At 44.1% G+C, this 21,380-nt stretch overlaps 1 protein-coding gene across 2 annotated transcripts in view; it reads left to right on the top strand.

The window, feature by feature from the left end:
* Positions 1-21,380, top strand: part of samd12 (sterile alpha motif domain containing 12) — a 113,217-nt gene that overhangs the window by 8,206 nt on the left and 83,631 nt on the right. For both annotated transcript variants that reach the window (XM_084563223.1, XM_084563224.1), the window contains exon 2: positions 12,820-13,031. In XM_084563223.1, the coding sequence (XP_084419349.1) occupies positions 12,820-13,031 (212 nt within the window). The remainder of the gene's footprint in view (positions 1-12,819; positions 13,032-21,380) is intronic.

Here is a 21,380-nt window from a genome sequence, read left to right on the forward strand (position 1 = left end):
ATTCAAGTACTGCTCATGTATATATTTCTTTTAAGAGAACAGAGAACGGCTAACATCTCTGTGGAATTGCAGTGTTTCTTCTACACTTTGATTGTTGTGCAGATTAAACCAACGGCTTATTCCGCAATCTCTTGTAAGTTAGAGCAAAACTACATACTGCACCAAGAGTAACGAATTGCCGCTCTTTCCCTTATTCATGTCACACCTGCAGTAAGTCATCTCACTGGTGTCACCTGTAACCTCGGGAGGCTTTGGACTACAGCTCAGTCAACCTGAAATGTGAGCCATGTGCCATTTTTCTTCTTGACACACTCTGTATTTGCTCATGAGGAGGAATGACACTCAAGACAGAGGTTGAAGTTGCAGATTTTCCACATTCAGATCTGAACAAGCAGAGCAGGGAATGCAGAATGGTGGAGAGGGTTTTTGTTTTGAGCAAATTCGCTGCAGCAGCTGACCTCTGCTTGGGTCTTTTTTAATGCACCGCTACATTAGCCTGGCTGACAGCGCTGGTCCTTGTTTGTGTCACCAAAAAGGGCAGAACAAAATCTACTGTATACAGTAGCTTTATCGACCTTAGTGAAGTATGAGCATTGGGGAAATTAAACCCAGGGGAGAAGGCCGTTTTTGCTGAATACTCCAGTCATTCGACGCTCATTTCACCCTTGTAAAGCACTCCCAGCTTTTTGCGCGCCTCTCTTCCCTCTCCAAAATGACGACCTTTGTGCTTTCTGTGAATATTTGGCACCCCGCTGTGTCAAGTGCAGAAACTTGGCGGTGTGTCAGCTTCATTCCCTGATGACCATGAAGCCCTCTGCGCTCAATTGTGCTGACTGATTGAAGCCGCGGATCCGGAGCAGTTTGTGTGTCACCGATGATATAATGGAGGCAGATGGATGGAGTCGGCGTCAGGTGAAGACAGTCATTAGTTGACGCTTTTAGCAGTGCTGCAAAGTAGATTCTTTTGACACGTCTTAAAAAGGAGTCAAACTGTTTGGAAATGCGTGTGTATGCTGTACTAGAGGGTGAAACAAGATCGATAGATTCTTGCTCTAAAGCCCCGTCCAGATATAAAGCGATTCAGTCGTTACACAGCTGACAGCTGGTTGCTAGTAGACATTTTTGTCTTTGGTTACTGGTTCTCTTGAATGTTTTGCAGAACGTATGAGTTCTAGCTTTTCTTGGCATAACTACTTTCTATTTAAGAAGAAAATGCCATCAACATTTCTCCATCTAGGTTGACCTAGTGCTCCAAGTTTGATACCTCTATGCTAAGTTTGTTGGTAAGAATTGGACGGTATTTCCTTGTGATTAATGTTTGGGGAACATGTCAACATGTCTCTGCTAGCGTTTATCTGCTTTTGCATCCCTTAAGAACTACTATATTGAATAATCCGTCATAAAACGTCAAAACCTGATGTTGTACTCCACCTACAGCTGTGCTGCACCTGCTCTGGAGGCAGCTGGATGTTCAGTCTGGAATTACTTTAAAGCGAAGATCAAATACTGTCGAAATTTTCTTTGTAATTCTAACAATAGAGGTGTTTTGAAAGGAAGCAGCAACGGAGCTAATTAGAACACTTCTAATTTAATTAGGCTGTTGAAGAACAGCAGAGTGTTGAGGCACAATGAGCAGCAGCAATGCAACAAACAGTAAATGATGTTTAAGCTTTTTCAACTACAGTAATGTCACATTGGTGCAACATCAAAACAATGGCAAAAACTGTAGCTTAGAGTTGCAGAAAACCTAAAAAAAATGTACCTGTTGCTTATACTGCAGAGACGGAAGGACATGACCAACGTCTATCTGCTTTTCTAGTTTTGTTTCCGGGTGTGTCTCTCCCAAACATCTTCATAACGTACTCTGTGCTTCTCATTTGGGATATTTTTTTCACCCGAAGTTAAAATAAGGTCCTACAGTGCTTCGGTATTCAGTGCATGCATTACTCTGCTGGTCGAACCAACCACGGCTTGAATGAATGTCACGAATAATTGCTGAATCTTATATTGACTTTAACACTGTCTCCTTAACAAGGCAGTATCAGCCTCACGCCATTATAACACCGACAAATGTTTTTGCAGTGATATTTGCACCGTGCCTTCATGCTGATGATGTTGTTTTTTTATCATCGGGGGGTGACTCTGAGATATTCTGGTCTGATCATGACCCTGCAGTGTAAGCACCACAAATGTGGTGCCTAAGCAAACTATAAATAGACTGTAAAAAGTATTTGTGTATCCCAGATGCTGGTATGAAAATGCACTCGGTGTATAGTTGCTGTCACTGCAGTTTGGGTGGAAAATTGGTGTACAGCCTTACTGATGGGTCCATTTGTGGTGGCCGAACAAAAGAAGTATTTTTGTTTCTTATGAAATATTAATAAGAGACATCTCTCAACTCTAAATTAAGACCGTCTATTTTTGCCGGACTTTCACTGTCTGCCTTTGAAGCAGAGCACGTTAACGCCTTTATGCCTGGGATACATTCTTCACGGCAAGCCAAAGTGAACAGCAGTTATATTTAGCTCATATGTTTGTGCTCTAAAGTGGGTCATTTCGCTCTGTCTTCTTCTTCGCAGCTCTATCACGCTGACTCATTTTGTCTGTCTTTCTTAGTCTCACTTTCGGTCTCCATCCGACTTTTTTCTTTTCATCGTCTCTCACTTCATCCTCCCATCCTCCCTCGCTCTCTCGCACCTGAGAAGTGTTCAAAGCCGAGCACATCTGCGCCTGCTTGATGCGGGCCTGATCGAGCCCCGGGGTTGCAGAAGGCAGTCTGTGAAGTCTGGGCACAGTTAACTTTTGATAGGATGTCAGGGTGAATTAAAAGCCCCACAGAGGGTGTAGCTCCACTTGGACAGCTAGTCATGCAGTCAGTCCTCATTGTATCAACGGCAGACATGTAAACAGAAACACTGGCTTAAATACAAATGCGAAGAAGTGTAGATGAAGAAAACGTGTGTGCTAATTGTGCGTTATGGTGAACGTTGTGTCTGTATGTGAACAGCAGCCAGTTAGCTTGGGTGTTCGTGAATGTTAGTCGGCACTAGCTTGAAGTTATGACATGGGCTAATCCTGGACTAGTAACATCTATTGTACATGCATATACTTTATTTTGCTAACATTACATATTTACACAGCTAACAGTCATAGCCTATGTAGCATAACAAAAATTCGTAAGCTAGCTAGGGGGTGTGTGTGTGAATGTTAGTTGAGCTTAAGTTTGACAGAGCTAGGCTAATGTTAATGCTAAACTAGTAAGGACTGTATATAGCTATTGTTTTTGTATATAGGGCTACATTTTCTTTTGCTAACATTAGATATTTACACAGCTATCAGCCATAGTTAGTGTTATAAAGTTGGCTAGCCGACAAGTTAGCTAGGCCGTTCACCTTTGTTGGTTGACATTAATGTTTAGCATAGTTTGGCTAACATTAGATAAACTAGTGAAGTCTGGTTTTGAATGAGATTTGGGGAAAATAAATAATGTTAATCTTAAATATGTTTAGAAAGAAACAGAATTACACATTCAGTATAATTTTGGTTGCGTTTTGGAAGACCAATACGTTGCCCAATCTCATGAGAGAATGTGCTCCTGTGACTCAGACAGGTCTTGAACTAATTTAATTCTCTCTTGTAGGGGGTTCACCACAGGGCACCCTCATAAGGGCCATGTCTATTCTCTGATGAGTCACAGCTGTTTTGGAGGCACGATGTTAGGCAGGTGGTCATAATGTTGTGCCTGATTGGTGTACGGTGTATGTGGGTTGTAATGGTGCAGGGCTGGGATGAATTCTGTATGACACGGATACAGGAAATGACTGATTCTCATGTCATTCTGTCATTGTAAAACCCTGTCGCTCCAATGGGCTGCAGTCATTGTGCAGCTAAATAAAAACACAGAAAAATTAGTTTTTCCTGTCTCTTTTAATTACGGCCATTTGATCCTCTTAGTTAGCTAATGAAGCGTCAAGCAGTGTCACATCCATTCATGCCTCTAAATCCTAGGATGACAACAACACGGCTGACTTGCTAACCCTCCTGTGCTGTGAATGCTACCTGAGATCGCCTGAGCCTCACATCTTAGGGCTGTTTTGTGGATTTGAATGCTGCACGACAGGTCTAATAATGACTCAAGGATCGGTTGGGATAAAAGACTGATGGCCTACTTTTCTCAGTGTTTGAAGCAGAAGCACCTAAAACATGCACAGCATAAAGTGGAATACCTAGTTGGCTTACATAACTGCGCACTCTTATTCCTCTGAGAGCACCAACACCCGTTCACCCGTTAAAATGCTCTAAATAAAGAATAAAATACAATTCAGTTTTGGTACAGAGCAGGAAAGACGTCATTTACGTGGTCATGCTCTCTGAATATAACAACTTGTTTAATTCTGTCCCAGACTTTGTTATCTATGAGGTTTGAGCAAATATAAAAAGATAAAAGTAAATGTGCATCATTTATCCATGCACATCTCTTCTGTTTCATGTATTTAATCTCACTGAGCAAGCTCTTCCTGCAGGCACCTGTCCAAAGCATCCTATACTGCAGGCCACATGCTCCTATCCCTGTCTCGTTCTGCTCTTCAAATATATTCTAATTAGGACTTTAGTATGCATGCAACAAGGATCTAACCGTGTCTCCTGTCCCCCGCTGATGGAGATGCTCTTTACAAGGTCCTCAGGGTAGACAGCTGAGCAGACGCACTCTGCTCGCACATTCACACACTCTTCTCACATTTTTTCTCATTTGCAGAGGATGGACTCAGTTGACACCCCGTGTAGATTTGCGAAAGCTTTGCTCACTTTCACAGGGCAGGCTGGATGGCATGCAGTGTTAGGGAGGCTTTTTAGCGAGTTTGTGTGCGCGTCTTTGTCGGCATGTGTAGATGTATATGTAGCTGTGTGTAAATCACTGTGAATGCGTACAGATTTGCGCATGTGTCTGTGCAGGCATGAACGTGTGGGAGCCAACCAGAGTGAGATAACAGATGGGGGACGATGATCAGCTCTGTGAAAAATATGTGCCAATCCACACATTCATTCCCTAATGCTTATCGGTTATTTTTAGTTTTTTTTTTTTTTTTTTTCGACCGTTTGACACGGACTGATTTCTGATTCAGCTCCAAGCCTCTGTTAACGTAGAAAAAAAAAAGAGCAGCTGTGCAGAAATGCCATTTTGCTAAGATCTGTCAGTTTCGGTGCCAGACCACCTCTTCAAATTCCCAAGAGCATCTGTTGGCACAGATAGTTTGGAGTGAATGCACCCACGTCCTTGATGTCCCGTGTGCATGCCTATTAGCCGCTTGTGATTGGCTTCACCTTTTTTTTCGGCTAAATGTCCTGCAGAAGAACGAAGGTCTCAAGCAGCGCTGCAAAGTGCAGTCTGGCCTCTTTCTCTCAGCTTTGTTTCTGTGTCAAAACAGTTGATTCTGTTCACAAACAATTCACCCTGTTCCACTCTGGGAGTCGGCCAAAGAGGAAGAGATCTCTGGGAGCCTGAGCGCCCACACAGAGCAAACTTCACTTTTGATTATGGACCCACTACTGGCTTTTCTTTGAATCAGCGCGTGCTGTGCTGGCTCAAGCAGTAGCCCAGAGACGTGGTGTTTTGGCTTCTTCCACTGCCCCAGTTGGAAATACGATCTATCTTTTAGTTGGGTTTCTTCCACGTTACCAAGACTCAGTCTTAACCACCCTTCAGGACTCTCTGAGAAGCATCAGCTCACACTCAAAGAATGATCGATAAGGAGTATTTTTTTTAACCTTTATTTAGACTGGAAGGCTTGGTTGAGATGTTCAAGGCCCTCCGTTAAATAAAAGTCTTGTGTTTACACTCACTCAAACCTGAAAGCTTCCCAGTAAAACCACTGAACTGTTACCCCACTAAGTGCACTTAGCGGAGCACTAGAAGGTTAAAGGCCTTACTCGAGGATGCGTCACTGAGAGGTGTCGATGTTAGCAACTTTCTCCATCCTGATTTATTCTAATGGTACAGTTTATATCGCATTAATATCTAGAACCACATATGTGCTTATGAATAAATATATAGAAGTTGTAGGAAAAGGACAAGATTTGGGTACCAGAAACTTTAAGTTCCTAGTCCAAACAGCTAGGGGTTGACTTCTAATTTTTTAAAGTCGACTAATATGTGGTGAAAGTCTTGCTGGTGTCAACTAGTTGCCGATGATATCACTAATAAAAAGACAGTAGAAAGTAATAACTTGCAACAATTAAATCTAGTCATTGCTTATAGTAACTTAAGACACGAGAATGCAGTTGAATTGAGAGACAACTGGACGGTTTAAACCACTGCAACAGCTGTGTTTAAGGTATGACAGAGGCTGTGCTGTCCACATGAACTGTTTGCCTGCAATCAACCAAAGCCTGCCTGCCTGATTGGTCTGTGCGACTTTACTGCTTTAAGCATCAAGTCGACTTGTCACCGATCACATGACGGTAACAACATGGGCGCCTCCCAGAAGACAGGTGTGGAGACTAGTGCGTCATAGTGTGTCATCCCAGAGCACACAGTGTGTCATCAAGTGTGTGGAAATACTTCACTGTGGATGAAGCCCATTCTACCATGACATGAAAAATATGTACGTCAGTCCTGATTTACAGCAGAAGTATTACTGCAACGCACACTCATCTGAAAAGTCATCCTCTAATTCTAGCAGAGGAACTGTCCAAATCCTCTCCGACATCACTCGGTTAACAACTTCACCAGTCATCATGTGGTAACGGAAGGAGGCTGCACATCAACAAATTACGGGTGAATTTCATTAGACATTTAGCTGCTATACAGGCAAAAGTCTTTGGAGATATACTGCATGGACGGTTTGGAGTACTGTTAAATGCTACTGTTAGTGTTGATTTATTAGCTATGCATACCTGCAGTGCAGAGTTTTGATAAGCTCAAGTGTTTGTTTAGTTCTTTTGTATTCTATTAGTTGACATTGTAGCTGTAATTGTAGAGAGTGTTGTTTTTTTGTCCTTGATGTCAGTGAATGCACCACACAAGAGACAAAAGTTATGGTAGAGCTGAGAGTTGACCGAGCGAGAGCCATATATTAGAAGTGTCAGACTGACGGTGTTTATGGTGTTGACGTGTTCAAGCCTCAATAAACTTGCAGAAAAGCCTCCGTAGCTTCTTTTGTGTGAGGCGATACAATATAGGTCAGGATATAGATTTCATTGTTGCAAAGCATTAATTTGTTGCTTGGACTAGGAACTTAAAAAATCTGGTACCCAACTTGTCCTTTTCCTACAACTTCTACATATTTATTCATAAGCACATATGTGGTTCTAGAGATTAATGACTGGGTGATACAAACTATACCATTAGAATAAATCAGGATGGATAAAGTTGCGGTGCTTTTCCCTCCTGCGTTACTAACATCGACACCTCAGTGACGCGTCGTCGAGTAAGGCCTTTAACCTTCTAGTGCTCCGCTAAGTGCACTTAGTGGGGTAACAGTTCAGTGGTTTTACTGGGAAGCTTTCAGGTGTGAGTGAGTGTAAACACAAGACTTTTATTTAACGGAGGGCCTTGAACATCTCAACCAAGGCTTCCAGTCTAAATAAAGGTTAAAAAAAAAATACTCCTTATTGATCATTCTTTGAGTGTGAGCTGATGCTTCTCGGAGAGACCTCACGGATGGTTAAGATTGAGTCTTGGTAACATAGACACCAAAGGTTCAAAGGCTGTCTAGACATAAAAATATAGATATATATATATTTTGTCTGCTGCACCACTTATATGATCCCCACTGGAATAATATAATACAGTAGAAGCTATTAGGTCGTATTTGCGATTGCTTGTGTGCCACATGCAGTTATAAGAATAAATTATTCCTGGCTGGTGTTTTTCAAATTGGATTGTGTAGTTAATGGCTCTTTTTTTTTTTTCTTGAAAACCATGCGCTTACAGAGAGACAAAGTTATGTTAAGACTAATCCTTTTCTTTCTTAATCCACCTCCAGATGATAGAAATTGCATTGAGCTGTGCAGTGATGCCAGCTTTTTCCCTGTGTGCTCCATTCATTTTCTCCCTTCACCTCCTCCTGTTCCAGGGGAGCTCATTGATAGAAAAAGAAGGGAGTGGGAGAATGGATGCAGACACCCTCCCTCATCCATCTCTCTTCGCTGGCGGTGCTTCCACGGCGCATGTCAGGGGAGGAGATGAGAGGGAAGAATGTAACGGTGCTATTTATAGTAACTGTTGCTCTATCTCCTAGCCGCCTATTCTCCCATCCCGCATCCCTTGAAACGATGAAGCAATGCATCTGTCTTTCCTCCCTTTGCCTTCTCATCATCTTCTCGCCCCATCTATACCTTCATTCTGCTTCGGGCATTGTTCACACGCTCATAGCGGAGGATGTATAATTCAGCTCTGGTTGAACACCGGGCAGGAATTGAGTCGGGGTGAGGGACGAAGGCGGGAGGAGAGGAGAGGGGAATAAAGAGACAGTGAGAAGGAGCAACACTTCGTGCCACGCATCACAAGTTGGCTTTGTTTAAAGCGTGGCCCGCTGATGTTTATTCGTTCTGTAGTTTAAACAGGGCGTCACAGGCCTCAGTTTCTTATCAGGAATTAATAAAGAGAAGACTCTGTCATGTTTGGGATAATATTTAATGGGTGACATCTGTCTCTCTCTGTCAGTGAGTCATGGTGTATCTGTGGCTTCTTCAGTTCTGTCTGACCACTTGGATGAGTGGTGACGTAAAAAGTCCAGTTGGCTATGTTTTTACTTTGTTAGTATAGTTTTGCAATGTGTGTCTGAATCATTTTTGCTATATAATGTGTGCTGTACACCAATCAGCCACGACATTAAAACCGCTGACAGGAGACGTGGACCTGGCATGTACCACCCACCTAGACCAGACCAGGCAGCCCTACCCCATAGCAATGACTCTACTTGATGGCAGCAGCCATCCCCAGCAGGATGCAGGCACACACACAAAAATAGTTTAATAACAACTCAAAAAAACATGAAGAACAGCACAAGGTGTTGACCTGGGCTCCAAATTCACTAGATCCCAAACTGATCAAGCATCTGTGAGATGATGATCCACAGAGGCCCCTCCCCTCAACCCATAGGACCCAAAGGCCCTCATTACACATAGAAGGAGAACCCTGAAGAAAGCTAGCCAGCAGTCAGTGTAGTGTAGATGGTTCTTGCTGTTTTTGTAAGGATAAGTTGCTCGTCGTTTTTGACCGGAGGGTTGCATCTCACTGTCGTCACCATAGATCGCTGTCACACCTAAACCAGTTGTCTGGTGACAAGTGCACAGCTTGAAGCCTGCAAAGACGGATTCCCACGTGTTACTTCTCATTTCATTTTGCCTTGGAGCATTGAACGCAAGTTTCAAAATAGTTAAAAAGAGTTTAAGTCATAGATGAGATCCAGTTAATCTGTAAACTGACAAGTCACTGTGTCAGTTGTTTTTAATGTGCCACCAATGGGATCAGACTTCAGGGCCTCAAGCCTGGCCCTCACCTTTTCAGCTGGCCCAAGAAATCTTTAAGATATATGGTTCATTCATTTTCTTTAAACTTCATCAAATTGAAATGTCTGCAGGGTTCTGTGCTCTGTGACAGTGTGCGCCACCAGTAATCAATGAAAGCACAAAGAAGTGATTTATAAACTGGAACTTCTTTGCGCTGTTCGGAGCAGGGTGTGTGATACAAGGTCAGAGTGGGAGGACGTTTCTCGCAGATATTTGCTTTCAAGTAAGTCGAGTGCATTTTCTCTCTGCAGCACATCAGAGGGGGAGAGGACCACCTACGGAACGACGGCACAGACGCTCATGTTGTTTCTGTTGTTTGAATCCAGTCTGAACTGTGTCAGACTTGTTGTAATGGCTCCGTAACAGTGTTCTGAAATAAGTTTCTAATTGGCTGTTTTCCTGGGCTCGCTTCTGTGCCAGCATGCAGACTGACATATTTGTTTGGCCGATATGCGCCTGTCGTCTTTTTAATCCCGGCCGGTGCCAATTTGTCTGTCAGGGACACTCAAATATTTATTTAATCGGAGGCATTTATGTGATTCATTGCCTGTAATAGTTTCTTCTAATGTGTTCAACTTCGCTCAAAGTGTTTTGTTTACACCATTAAGGCCTCTGTGGGTAATTTGTTGCGCGGCAATTTGCCTACGATCTTCTCTTTTCAAGTTCGTTGAGTCGCTCTTTAAGACCATTAAGTAAAGCAGGGTGTGCGGCCTCTGAGAAATATTGTTTTGACCTTCAATCGGGCGATGCAGTGGAAGCAGAAGCCGCCCTCAGGTGTGATTAAAGGGATTTTTGGCTCTCGTTCCACATAAACGAGCCGCCGATGTTTTTAGAACGAGCGGGCAGGTTACATGATGACAAACGGTCTATTTCAGTGACATCTAACAGCTCTCTGCAAGCTGTCGCCTCTGTGCCTGCATCGCTTCCTGATGAGACTGAAATAGTGCTTTTAGCCCGACGCTTCCTATGACAAACAGGGCTAAAAATAATCGCGTTCATGGAGGAAATGACAAAGTGGTGCGATGCAAGTTTACGCAAAGTTGCCCGAGCCATCTGCTGATATCTGATATTTGTCTTTCGTCTGTTTGAAACCCCAGACTTTAGTACACAGTCTCCACTGAAGCGTAATTCCTGTTACGAGGATAGGATTTGATCCAGTGTCTTATGTTTTACTTGATGAGCAGAAAAAATAAAAAAATATAAGGTTCTCTCATCAAGGCCCTTGGATTTTGCGCTTGTTTGGGCCGTTGCTGAGTCTGGTCTTGTCGTCTTGTGCCAAGCAAAAGTATATTTGTTTATGCAGGAAAACGATCCAATATTACATAAATGTGAGTTGTGAAAGCTTGTGCACTGCTACAATTACAAGATAATTTCAAGGCCAAATCAGGACTGATCTGTTGCTAAGTGTTTCCAGTCAGTGTAATGAGACTCAGGTGACATTCAGGGCCCTGCTTTGCTGAAGGGATAGAAGTCACAGTCTGGAGGACAAGTCAGAAGACTATCGGGACGGATGACACCAAAGTCAACACTCAACCCCATCCAGTCCATGGAACATTACGGTAGTAATGTCCTTGTTCTGGGCTCGTTTTGCTGCATCTGGGCCAGGACCGCTTGTCATCATTCATGGACCAATGAATTCTTCTTAATAATATCAGCAAATTATAAAAGAAAATGTTAGGACATTCGTACCTGAGATGTATCTTAAGAGAAACTGGGTCATGCAGCAAGAGAACAAGCCCAAGCACACAAGTCGTTCTACAAAAAAACGGTTAAAGAATAACAAAAATGAATGTTTTGGAACGGCTAAGTCTATGTCCTGACCTAAATCCAATAGAAACATTGTGGAAGGACCTTGACGCAGGAAACCCACCAACATCTCTGAACTGAATTAGTTCTTTACGGAGGACTGGACTAAAATTCCTCCAAACCGCTGTGCAGATGACAGATCAGCAGTTACCGGAAACATTTAGTTGCGATACTGCGATACAGATACTGAAAACAAGAGTGCACTCACTTTTGCATCTCTCAGATATGTAATATTGGGTCATTTTAATGAATAAACAAAAAAAAAAACAAGTATAATACTTTAGTTTCATTTGTTTTGTTGGTGGTGTTTCGAGTGATTTTCATGCACGAATGTGAACAATTCAGAAGGGCACAAAAGCTTTGAAGTGGTACTGCATCTGTATATGCCAGCTGACCGTTGGTTGTTGAGTTTGCAGTGTGTTCAAGGGCAATTTTTTCGATCCAGACACAGGTGATGTCGGTCGGCCTTCATTACCCGTAGTCGGTTTGGTGTGCACAGGCTTTTTTGGCTGAAAACATTTTCATTCTAGTGGTACATAGTTGACAACTCCTTTAGCATATAGGGGCATACATGAGTAATTAATAGTGCAAATCTTCGGCAGTCACAGCAGGGTATTTAATATGTATTCGTGTATTCTGGATTTACATGCCTGTTGTAAACTCAAACTGTGCTTCATAAAGGAAGCTAACTCTGCAAAAAGTTACAGATGACGACGGCAAATTCATGCAAGAATCACTTATAGACGATGTTGGTATGCACTGTTGGCTCACTAGACAGAAAAAGCAAAATGCAGGATCTCCTCACAGCTGGAAAAAAAATAAAACCGTGCATAGATGGCTCTGGAAATGCATAGTCTTTTATTTGCCTGGTGGATGACTTGTTCTAAGCACTTCAGGGATCTCTGTTGTTCTGTTGTCTCTCACGATGTTGAGATCGGGGATCCGTTGGGGCCACACCACCTGCAGAAGGTGCTTCCTCCTCTTGCTGCTTATGATGCTATTTCATAACTCCAGCGTCTCCCTCATCTTGTTGCATCATGAATAAGAATCTAATACTCTATGCAGAACTGCGTTTGCTGTTATGATTTGATCACTAAAGACACAGCCGCTGTGTATTCTCTGCAAACTGTTTGCTATATTACAAATACTGTTTTAATGGATATATATATATTATGGTGCAAGTGGACCATAATATATATGTGTAATATAGTAATTATACTACGTTGCATTGAACAGAAACACAGCTTCAGTAGCTGTAATGTACTTTCATCTGCTGCCATCTAGTGGAACCTGTGCAGTGTAGAACCTAGTATGTGAGGTCGTCAAGTGATTCAACACACAATGCAAACAAATCTACTTAAATATGAGATTTGATAAGCCTGTGTGCCACTGTTGTACGAGCCAAACTATAAAAGCACACCTTCAGTTCATTACTATTTGACCGCGATGCATTCTTACCCGTCAGATGACACTGACTCATTCGTCTCTGCCTCCCTCCAGCTGTTCACTGCAACTTGAGCCAGAATGGCATCGACCACCAGATGTGCCCGGAGGACATGACGTCGCAGCTGGAGGAGGAGGAGGAGTCGGTGGACGCGGGGCCCGTGCTGCTGGACGACGACAGCCCGGGCTACCAGGACGTCAGCCCTCCGCCCATGTACCAGCGCCGCTCCCCGCCGCACCGCTCCGTCTCTGAGTCGGAGTTGTCCCGGGTAAGAGTGGCACCGAAAACAAGCGGCTTATTCGGGTTTCTTCCTGCTTCCAGCTGGAACCTGGGCATAAAATATATAATACTGTGTTCATACCACACTTTCTGCCACCTCCCAGGGATGCCAGGGTCTGCATCTGTCAAACTGCACACAAGATGAATGTGAGAACATTGTTGATAATGGAGTTAGTCCACTGTTGATAATGTATTCTCCACACTATTGGTGGGAGTGCAGTGAATTAAAAGAAAGAATGGGGACTTGGGACTCATTGGCTGGGAGGAAGTGGGCAAACGGAGCATAAGGTGCGAGTACTTGAGATTTATAATGAAGTGATTTCGGCAGCGTGGGAAATGGTGAAGAGAATGGAGCAGAAGAAATAGCCTAAATTAACGGTGGAGGGATAGAGACAGCACAAATCTATCTCACCAAAGCTTCATTACGGATAACTATAAAAATTCTACTGGTCCCAGTATTTATATTTCTTATTTTTAGAGCTCTGTTGCCTGCTTTTTTTAAATTATTATTTATTTTTTGACCACTTGAGGGCAGCAGAGCAAGTCTAAGAGGTCATCAAAGAGGGGAACCGGTTTCTGCTCAGACATCCAGCAGACATGAAGCAGTCTTGGCATTCCTTTAAAAGTGTGTTTGCAGCTAATGGTACGTCCTAAAAATCGATTTAGCTCCGAGACGGCTCCAGAGATTTGCCTCTAAAGTCACTATCTATGTTTGCATAACTATGAGCTGGATGATGCTAGGCTGCAGTCCTCACTGAACCCTCGCTTGCATGTCATCCCCTCTCATCCCATTACTTCCTGTCTGTCTCCCTTAAAAAACGCTGGATCTAATAAAGGCATAAGACAGGAGACGACAATTAAAATCAACAGATAAGGTCAGTAAAATACTTTTGTATGCAATTTAAACCAATATAATGAAAGTCTTTAGCTCAGGTTCAAATCAAAAGAGGTAATTACAGTTTTTCTTTATTCTGAAGTGCCTGTTAGCAACTGTTAGCGCACTAATAGACAAAACCAACATGTTGGAAATAGAACACCAGCTAAGTTAGAGCATTTTCTAAGCTGCTGGCCTCTTAGTCATGTTTCCAAATTGATCTCACTCAGAGAGCGAATTCATACTGAGTGCCTGCGGTGCTCCGGCTGCATTTACAAAAACCCTCACTTTGTATTAAATTGTATTTTGGGTCAAATTACAGCATGCGAGCACAAACGTCCACAAAACGCCCAGCCACCCACTTATATGAAATAACCCCCTATGTTCACATCTACTTCAGTACAAACAACTGTTTTAACGCAGGGAGAAACAAGCTGTTGTTAAGGGCTGTGTTTTAACTCTTCGTCAGTGCTCCTTGTAATTCATCAAAGGACCCATCATCAGACCAGAATGACGCCTCGCTTCTTCTCCAGAAATAGGCCGTGGTCGGGACAGTGGGAGGAGTGATCGCTCTTGGCGCGCGCACACTCTCGGATTCTCTTTTCTCCGGGTAAAATCTGTGGTAATCAGCTGCCAGTCAAAGCAAGCGGACGCACTTTGAGTCAGAAACCGGTGCTTTGTGTAAACCCTGGATGGAGCCTTTGAAAGAGCAGACACGCTGCCAGACCATGGTTCAATTAGTGCAAACACACACAGGAAGTGAGAGTGGAGATTCTTCTGGACTCTCCGACAACTATAAGTTAATATGAAGTGTGCTGTACTGTGCTGAAATCACATGCACCGATCAGCCACAACATTAAAACCACTGACAAGAGAAGTAACTAGCATTGACTATCTTTTGACAACACAGTGATCCGCTGGGAAACTTTTGGACCTGGCATTCATTCATGTGGATGTTCCTTAGACATGTAGCACCCACCTAGACCAGACCAGGCACCCCCACCCCATAGCAATGACACTCCTTGATGGCAGCAGCCATCCCCAGCAGGATGCAGCCTGACACAGACACACACACAGAAATTCCCTAGATCCCAAACCGATCAAGCATCTGTGGGATGATCCACAGAGGCCCCTCCCCTCAACCCATAGGACCCAAAGGCCCCCACTAACACCACAGGACACCCTCAGAAGGTCCATGTCCATTATCTGATGAGTTACAACTATTTTGGAGGCACAAGGGAGACCTACACTATATTAGGAAGGTGGTCATAATGTTATGCCTGATCGGTGTATATGTGTGTTTTACAGTATGTGAACTCATGAATTTGAGCAGACCACTTCTGTTTTGTTACCACACTGTTTCTGTCCCTCCCGGAAACTTATTTATTGATTTAATCCACTTCTCTTAAGCACTAATATTTTCCTATTGAACAGATTATTAAAAGGTTTAATCCCGTCCCTCTTGATATGAATCGAAACTCCTTCCAGTCAGGCCCAGTTTGTTCTGATCGAGATGGTTAAATTAGGGCTACACTGGTCCCCGTCTAAACACAGCAAGTGTTAAGTGTCTGCGCTGGAATTAATAGCCACAAGTCTTTGGGAAGAATTCAATACATCATGCGAATAAAGGCTTTAATTATGTAGAATGATAATCTCCGAGCAACAGAGCCATGGGCCAGATAGTATTTATTAATACTTACAGGATCTGGGCTTAATTAGGCGGAAGCATTGGACATATTGGCCTCAATTAAAATCACACTGACACAGAAGCTGGAGAATCTGAAGCTTCGATAGGGTGATGGCAGTTCTGGGAAAGTGGGCCTGATTTTGACATTTTAATTTCGATCCTTCAGGTTTTTATGCAACATGCGTTCTGATGATAGACCTCTGCTAGGGCTAACATTTGATAGCATAAATGTATATATATACTCTAAACTGTGGTGCAGCATCTAGTGCTGTATAGTATGTAATGTGCGATAAGACTTGTACTTCAGAATAATTGAAAATGTTCTATATTTCTAACATACACCGATCAGGCATAACATTATGACCACCTTCCTAATATTGTGTAGGTCTTCCTTGTGCCTCCAAAACAGTTGTGACTCATTGGAGAATGGACATGGGCCTTCTGAGGGTGTCCTGTGCCAGGCTGCATCCTGTTGGGGATGGCTGCTGAACATCAAGGAGTGTCATTGCTATGGGGTGGGGGTGTCTGGTCTGGTCTGGGTGGGTGCTACATGTAACATCCACATGACTGAATGCCAGGTACAAAAGTTTCCCAGCAGAACACTGTATTGTCACGAGATGGTCGACTTTATTTACTTCTCCTGTCAGTGGTCATAATTTTTTGGCTGATCGGTGCATATAATGTCAAAGAAACATTACGGTTTGATTCGCAGCTAATCATTTTCTCAAGCTCACGCATGTAGAGATCCCTCAATTAGCTCCCGATAAATTTGAAGACCTAAGCGATCCAGACCCTTCGCTCCCATCTCTATGAAGGTCATTTCAGTTCATCACATCGGCGCTGTTAATTTTTAAATATTGGATCAAAGCTGAGTCATGCGCCCGCCCCGGCTCTGTAATCGAGTCGAGCCTCGGCCGTAGATTAAACATGAAGCGTAAAGCAGGCCATTTAGACTCGGAGGATGGCCATAACATCCACGGCGAATCACCTCATCTCAGTCGTAATCAATATCAAGCCCAAGGTGAATATATCTTGTTTGGTGCTAACGCGCCCTTGCCATGCTTTACGGGCCCTGCCGAATCCCAAGGTCAGGGACCGTGGAGGGGGTCTTGTGTACTTTTCTTTGATGTGCCCGAGCAAAGTTGGCGTCGCCTGTAAATCCAATTTCAAACAGGGTGCTCCTGATGAAGGCTTATTAATTTACCCAGCATAGCGTGTTATTCTGTCAGCCATCCGCGGCTCTCCGGTCTCCTCTCTACCCCTGTCCACACACACACACACACACACACACATTTTCATCCCAATTCCTGTATGTAACAGATTAATTAATAGGGGGAATTTTTCATCTCCTGCCAGCTCTGGCCGAGAGAAACGGAGCGAGGCGGAGAGAAAAGGCAAGCGAGGGGAGAGCATGCCAGAGCTGTTAATTAGCTGCGCGGAGGAGATAGGGCAGACGACACAGGGCTCCGTGTCTCAAACAGCCATTCACTCAGTCAACATGACATTAATGGCAGCTGCCCCCCTATCTTACTCCTTTCAGTGCTCCAGTTTTGACACAAGAGGGCAGTGTTTGACAGGAAATCTTATTTTGGTGCAAAATAGGTTGGAGAGATGCACAGGCTAATGCAACCTCGCAGTAATTGATATAAGTAAACCTGAGTGCAGCGCTTTTAAATTTTCCACACTGACAAGTTCAAATTATAAAGCGCTTTAAACCATAGCATGGTAACACTTTGTTTTAACACCTTGTGTTTAGCAGAAATACCCTGCCTTGAGAATAAGAAGCTTCTTTTCTGCAGAACACAGTTGAAAATTGGTATGATTTAAATCAAACATTCCAGATTTTGATACTCGAAAGTTTCTCAGATATGACCCGTGCAGAAAGAGCTGATTGGCTACGTCTCAACGGGGAATAACACTAGTGTATCATAAGAAAATATTGGTGAAATTAACGAGTTTCGCGGCAGATAATGCGCTATTTAGAGGCTGCGTTTCAGTGCCCCAGTCACTTCCACTATATGGATATATGCGGATCTAAATATCATCTGAAGTTATATGGGTGAGTAAATGGTCGTATTTTTTGCCAGAAGTAAGGTCCAGGTTGTAAAAAAACGATAGTTCCCCTTTAACCTGATTGGACAAATGCGGTTTGGTTGGTTCCATCCAACAAAACGTCACCACCGCTCCTAATGAAGGGTTATCTTTCTGAACAAAAAGCAGCAGCCCTTGTGCTGTCGAAGAGCTATTGAATATTTGTTTTGCCCCTGTTTACATTTGCACAATAAACCAACAAAATATTGGTGAAATGAACGAGTTTCGTGGCAGATAATGCGCTATTTAGAGGCTGCATTTCGGTGCCCCAGTCACTCCCACTATATGGATATACGCGGATCTAAATATTGTCCGAACGACTACAAATGACACCAAAGTTATATGGGTGAGTAAACGATCATATTTTATGCCAGAAATAAAGTCCAGGTTGTAAAAAAACGGTAATTCCCCTTTAACCTGACTGAACAAATGCGGTTTGGTTGGTTCCATTCAACAAAACGCAGCCGCCGCCGCTCCTAATGAGGGGTTATCTTTCTGAACAAAAAGCAGCAGCCCTTGTGCTGTCAAAGAGCTATTGAATATTTGTTTTGCCACTGTTTACATTTGCTCAATAAATGAACCCATATTTTTTTTTGTGTGTGTGCGTCCGGGGAAATATCCGGGGTCGAGCTTCAATCTCAGTCATTTCTTAGTGGTAAACAAAACTCCTGGAAAAACTATGAAATCTGTCATGAGCTCCTCGTGGCTCGGTTTAACTGTAAACTGTGAATTCCTGACACAAACCTCGTCCATATACGGGCTAATTGCTGCTGCAGTTAATGTTTTTAATCGAATGAAGAGACATTTGACCCGGCAATCAGCCCTAACAATCTCAGAGCCAAAGTGAAAACCTTCGACTCGAGGGGCGGGGGAGGGAGGGGGTTTGCAGTTCTCCTTTCGAAACAATTACTGCTGTACAACACCGCTGCCAAACCCACTCTCTCCGGGTCACGCGGTGTTTGTCTCCGGAATGCTTTTCAGCTCTTTTTATTCCCAGCTTTTTTTTTTTTTGTATTCCGGCCCCGTCCTCACGGAAGGGGCCACGTGATTGCCTCTTGATTAATTTAGCCGAGCACATTCATATTGGATCTTTTAAATGCTTATCAGCGTTGGCGCGATTACATGCCTCATTATGTATGTAATAGTTTTGCGCTGGGGTCGTTAATGTGCGGATGTTTACTCCTCCGCGCACTCTGGTTCGCGTAAGGGTTGGACGTCCCCTCCTCCCGTATCCCACCCCCCCGGCACCCCACCCCTATATAAAAAAGGCTTTATTCGTCGTCTTTAATTTTTGAAGTTGTCCTTGCTCTGTTGCTAAGGTAACGTGAAGAATACTGGGAGCTGTACTCGGCTTCCAGATATCAATTAAAGCCAAGGACACTGAACGCATGTTGGCACAGATGGCAGTTGGATGATTTGTGCATGTATGTGTGTGCAATTATGTATTTTCCTTCCAGTGTTTGTGTGCATGTGCTGCACATGTGGATATCTCTCTCTCTATATATATATATGTGTGTGTAGTGTGTGTGTGTGTGTTCTCAGACGCATTCCACTTAGAAATAAAACAGGCTTCTCCTCTCACCCTTGCGCTGTCACTCAAATCTCTAATTGGCCCGGAGTCTCTTGAACACATCTCTTTGAGCGTGATTGTGCTCCGGCTTTCTTCTCTCTGCTCTGCTTTCCCTCTCCGCCCTTTGGCTCAGCTGGCTGGCAGGCGGGCAGGCGTGCGGGCGGGGTGGAAGGCACCGGCCCACCTATTGTGCCGGCCCCGGGAAAACACAGCCACGGGCTAAATCGGTGCAGAATGTAAAACACAGATGGCCATTGACTCACAAATGGGTTCATGGAAAATGAGAGAGTCTCCTGTGTCAAAGTCTGCTGCCGAGTCCACTCTATTTTATTTTTTTTTCTTATTGTCTGTCAGCCCAGCCATCCCTCACACTCCCAGCCTCCTCTGCTCCTTCTCCCTTCTTTCCTGCACGCTTTCAACACTCTTCTTTTCTTCCCTATCCCTCACTCTTGGCCTCCCTCACTCCGTTGTCGCCTCAGGCTCCTAGTCAGGGTTAATTAGCATTGAGCTGAGCAGTGTTTAATGGTTAATGTGGTTTCTCCCTGTGATAGCACTCATTCCGCTCCCTGCAGATTCAACATCCATCCACGCAGGATGCCCGAGCAATCACATTAAGAGACGCGGCCTCGCCTACCTGCGCGCGTACCCACCCGCTTTCTTTGGCTGCGTGTCACCTCACCTGCCTGCAGGGGGGCGTGGACCATATGCCCCGAAGCAGCATGAACATCTCCTCCAATTTCTCTTTCTCTCTGGGACGCTGGTTATGCAGTGAGTGGGAAGAAGCGGCGGGAGAAAGGAGAGAGCGAGGTAGCGGCGTATAATAAGAAACAGGTGAGAGAAGGGGATGGGAGAGATGAGAGCAGCAATATGTGGGGAGAGGACAATGCGATTGATCTGACAGGGACTGCGCGGGATTGAATACGGGGGAAGAGATGAGACATGACGGAAGGAGCGAGAAGGCAAAGCGGAGGAAAGGCTGCCAGTACCTGTTATTCTGCCTTCTCGGGGTGGAGGAGGAGGAGGAGGAGGAGGAGGAGAAGGGGCTTCCATTGCTATGCCACACCACGCGGCAGCCGGAGAGGAAGGCTGAAGTGGAAGGGAGTGGATGTGAAATTTTAATCACCTCTCTCTGTTTGTAATTTTAGTAGCCCCTCAATCAAAATCAAAAGCGTTGCCAGCACTTTGGAGAGCGATCACTTGGCAGGCATCTCCAGCTGTTGAAGTGTTTAAATTAGAAGAGCGTCTTGCAACTGGAGTACATTGCAGCACAGATATAATGCAGCCTCGTATGACTTGCATTGCTTGTCAACCCCCTTATGCGTTGAATTATTCTTCCTAATTTAATTATGGCTGATTAATGGCAACAAGTAGTATGCTTTGATCATCTGCGCCATATGTGGTTTGCATGTAGAAGTACACCGATCAGGCATAACATTATGACCACCTTCCTAGTATTGTGTAGGTCTCCCTTGTGCCTCCAGAACGGTTTTGACTCGTCAGAGAATAGGTCTTCTGAGGGTGTCCTGTGGTGTCTGGCAACAGAATGTTATTAGTGGGGGGCCTTTGGGTCCTATGGGTTGAGGGGAGGGGCCTCTCATCCCACAGATACTCGATCAGTTTGGGATCTGGTGAATTTGGAGGCCAGGTCAACACCTTGAGCTGTTCTTCGTGTTTTTTGAGTTGTTCCCGAAGCGTTTTTGTGTGTGTGCCTGTATCAGGCTGCCATCAAGGAGTGTCATTGCTATACGGTGGGGGTGCCTGGTCTGGTCTAGGTGGGTGGTACACGTCTAAGTAACACCCGCACGGATGAATGCCAGGTCCAAAAGTTTCCCAGCAGATCACTGTGTTGTCGCAAGATAGTCAACGTTATTCACTTCTCCTGTCAGTGGTCATAATAATGTGGCTGATCGGTGTAATGTGCACACTTGGTGTTGTTTTTATGGATGATCTGTAGCCGCTTTAGTACCAGTCTACCTTCTAAGCAAGTGTTGTAGGGTTGGATCGCCCAACGGTTGCATTTATTGTGCCCAGAGGATGATGACGCCCCACAGTGCCACCATCAGATTCACATTTTGATCGGAATCACTGCTCTCCGAAGTCAGTCGGATCCTATGGC

Source organism: Chelon labrosus (genome assembly GCF_963514085.1).
Source record: "Chelon labrosus genome assembly, chromosome: 16".
NCBI lineage: Eukaryota > Metazoa > Chordata > Actinopteri > Mugiliformes > Mugilidae > Chelon > Chelon labrosus.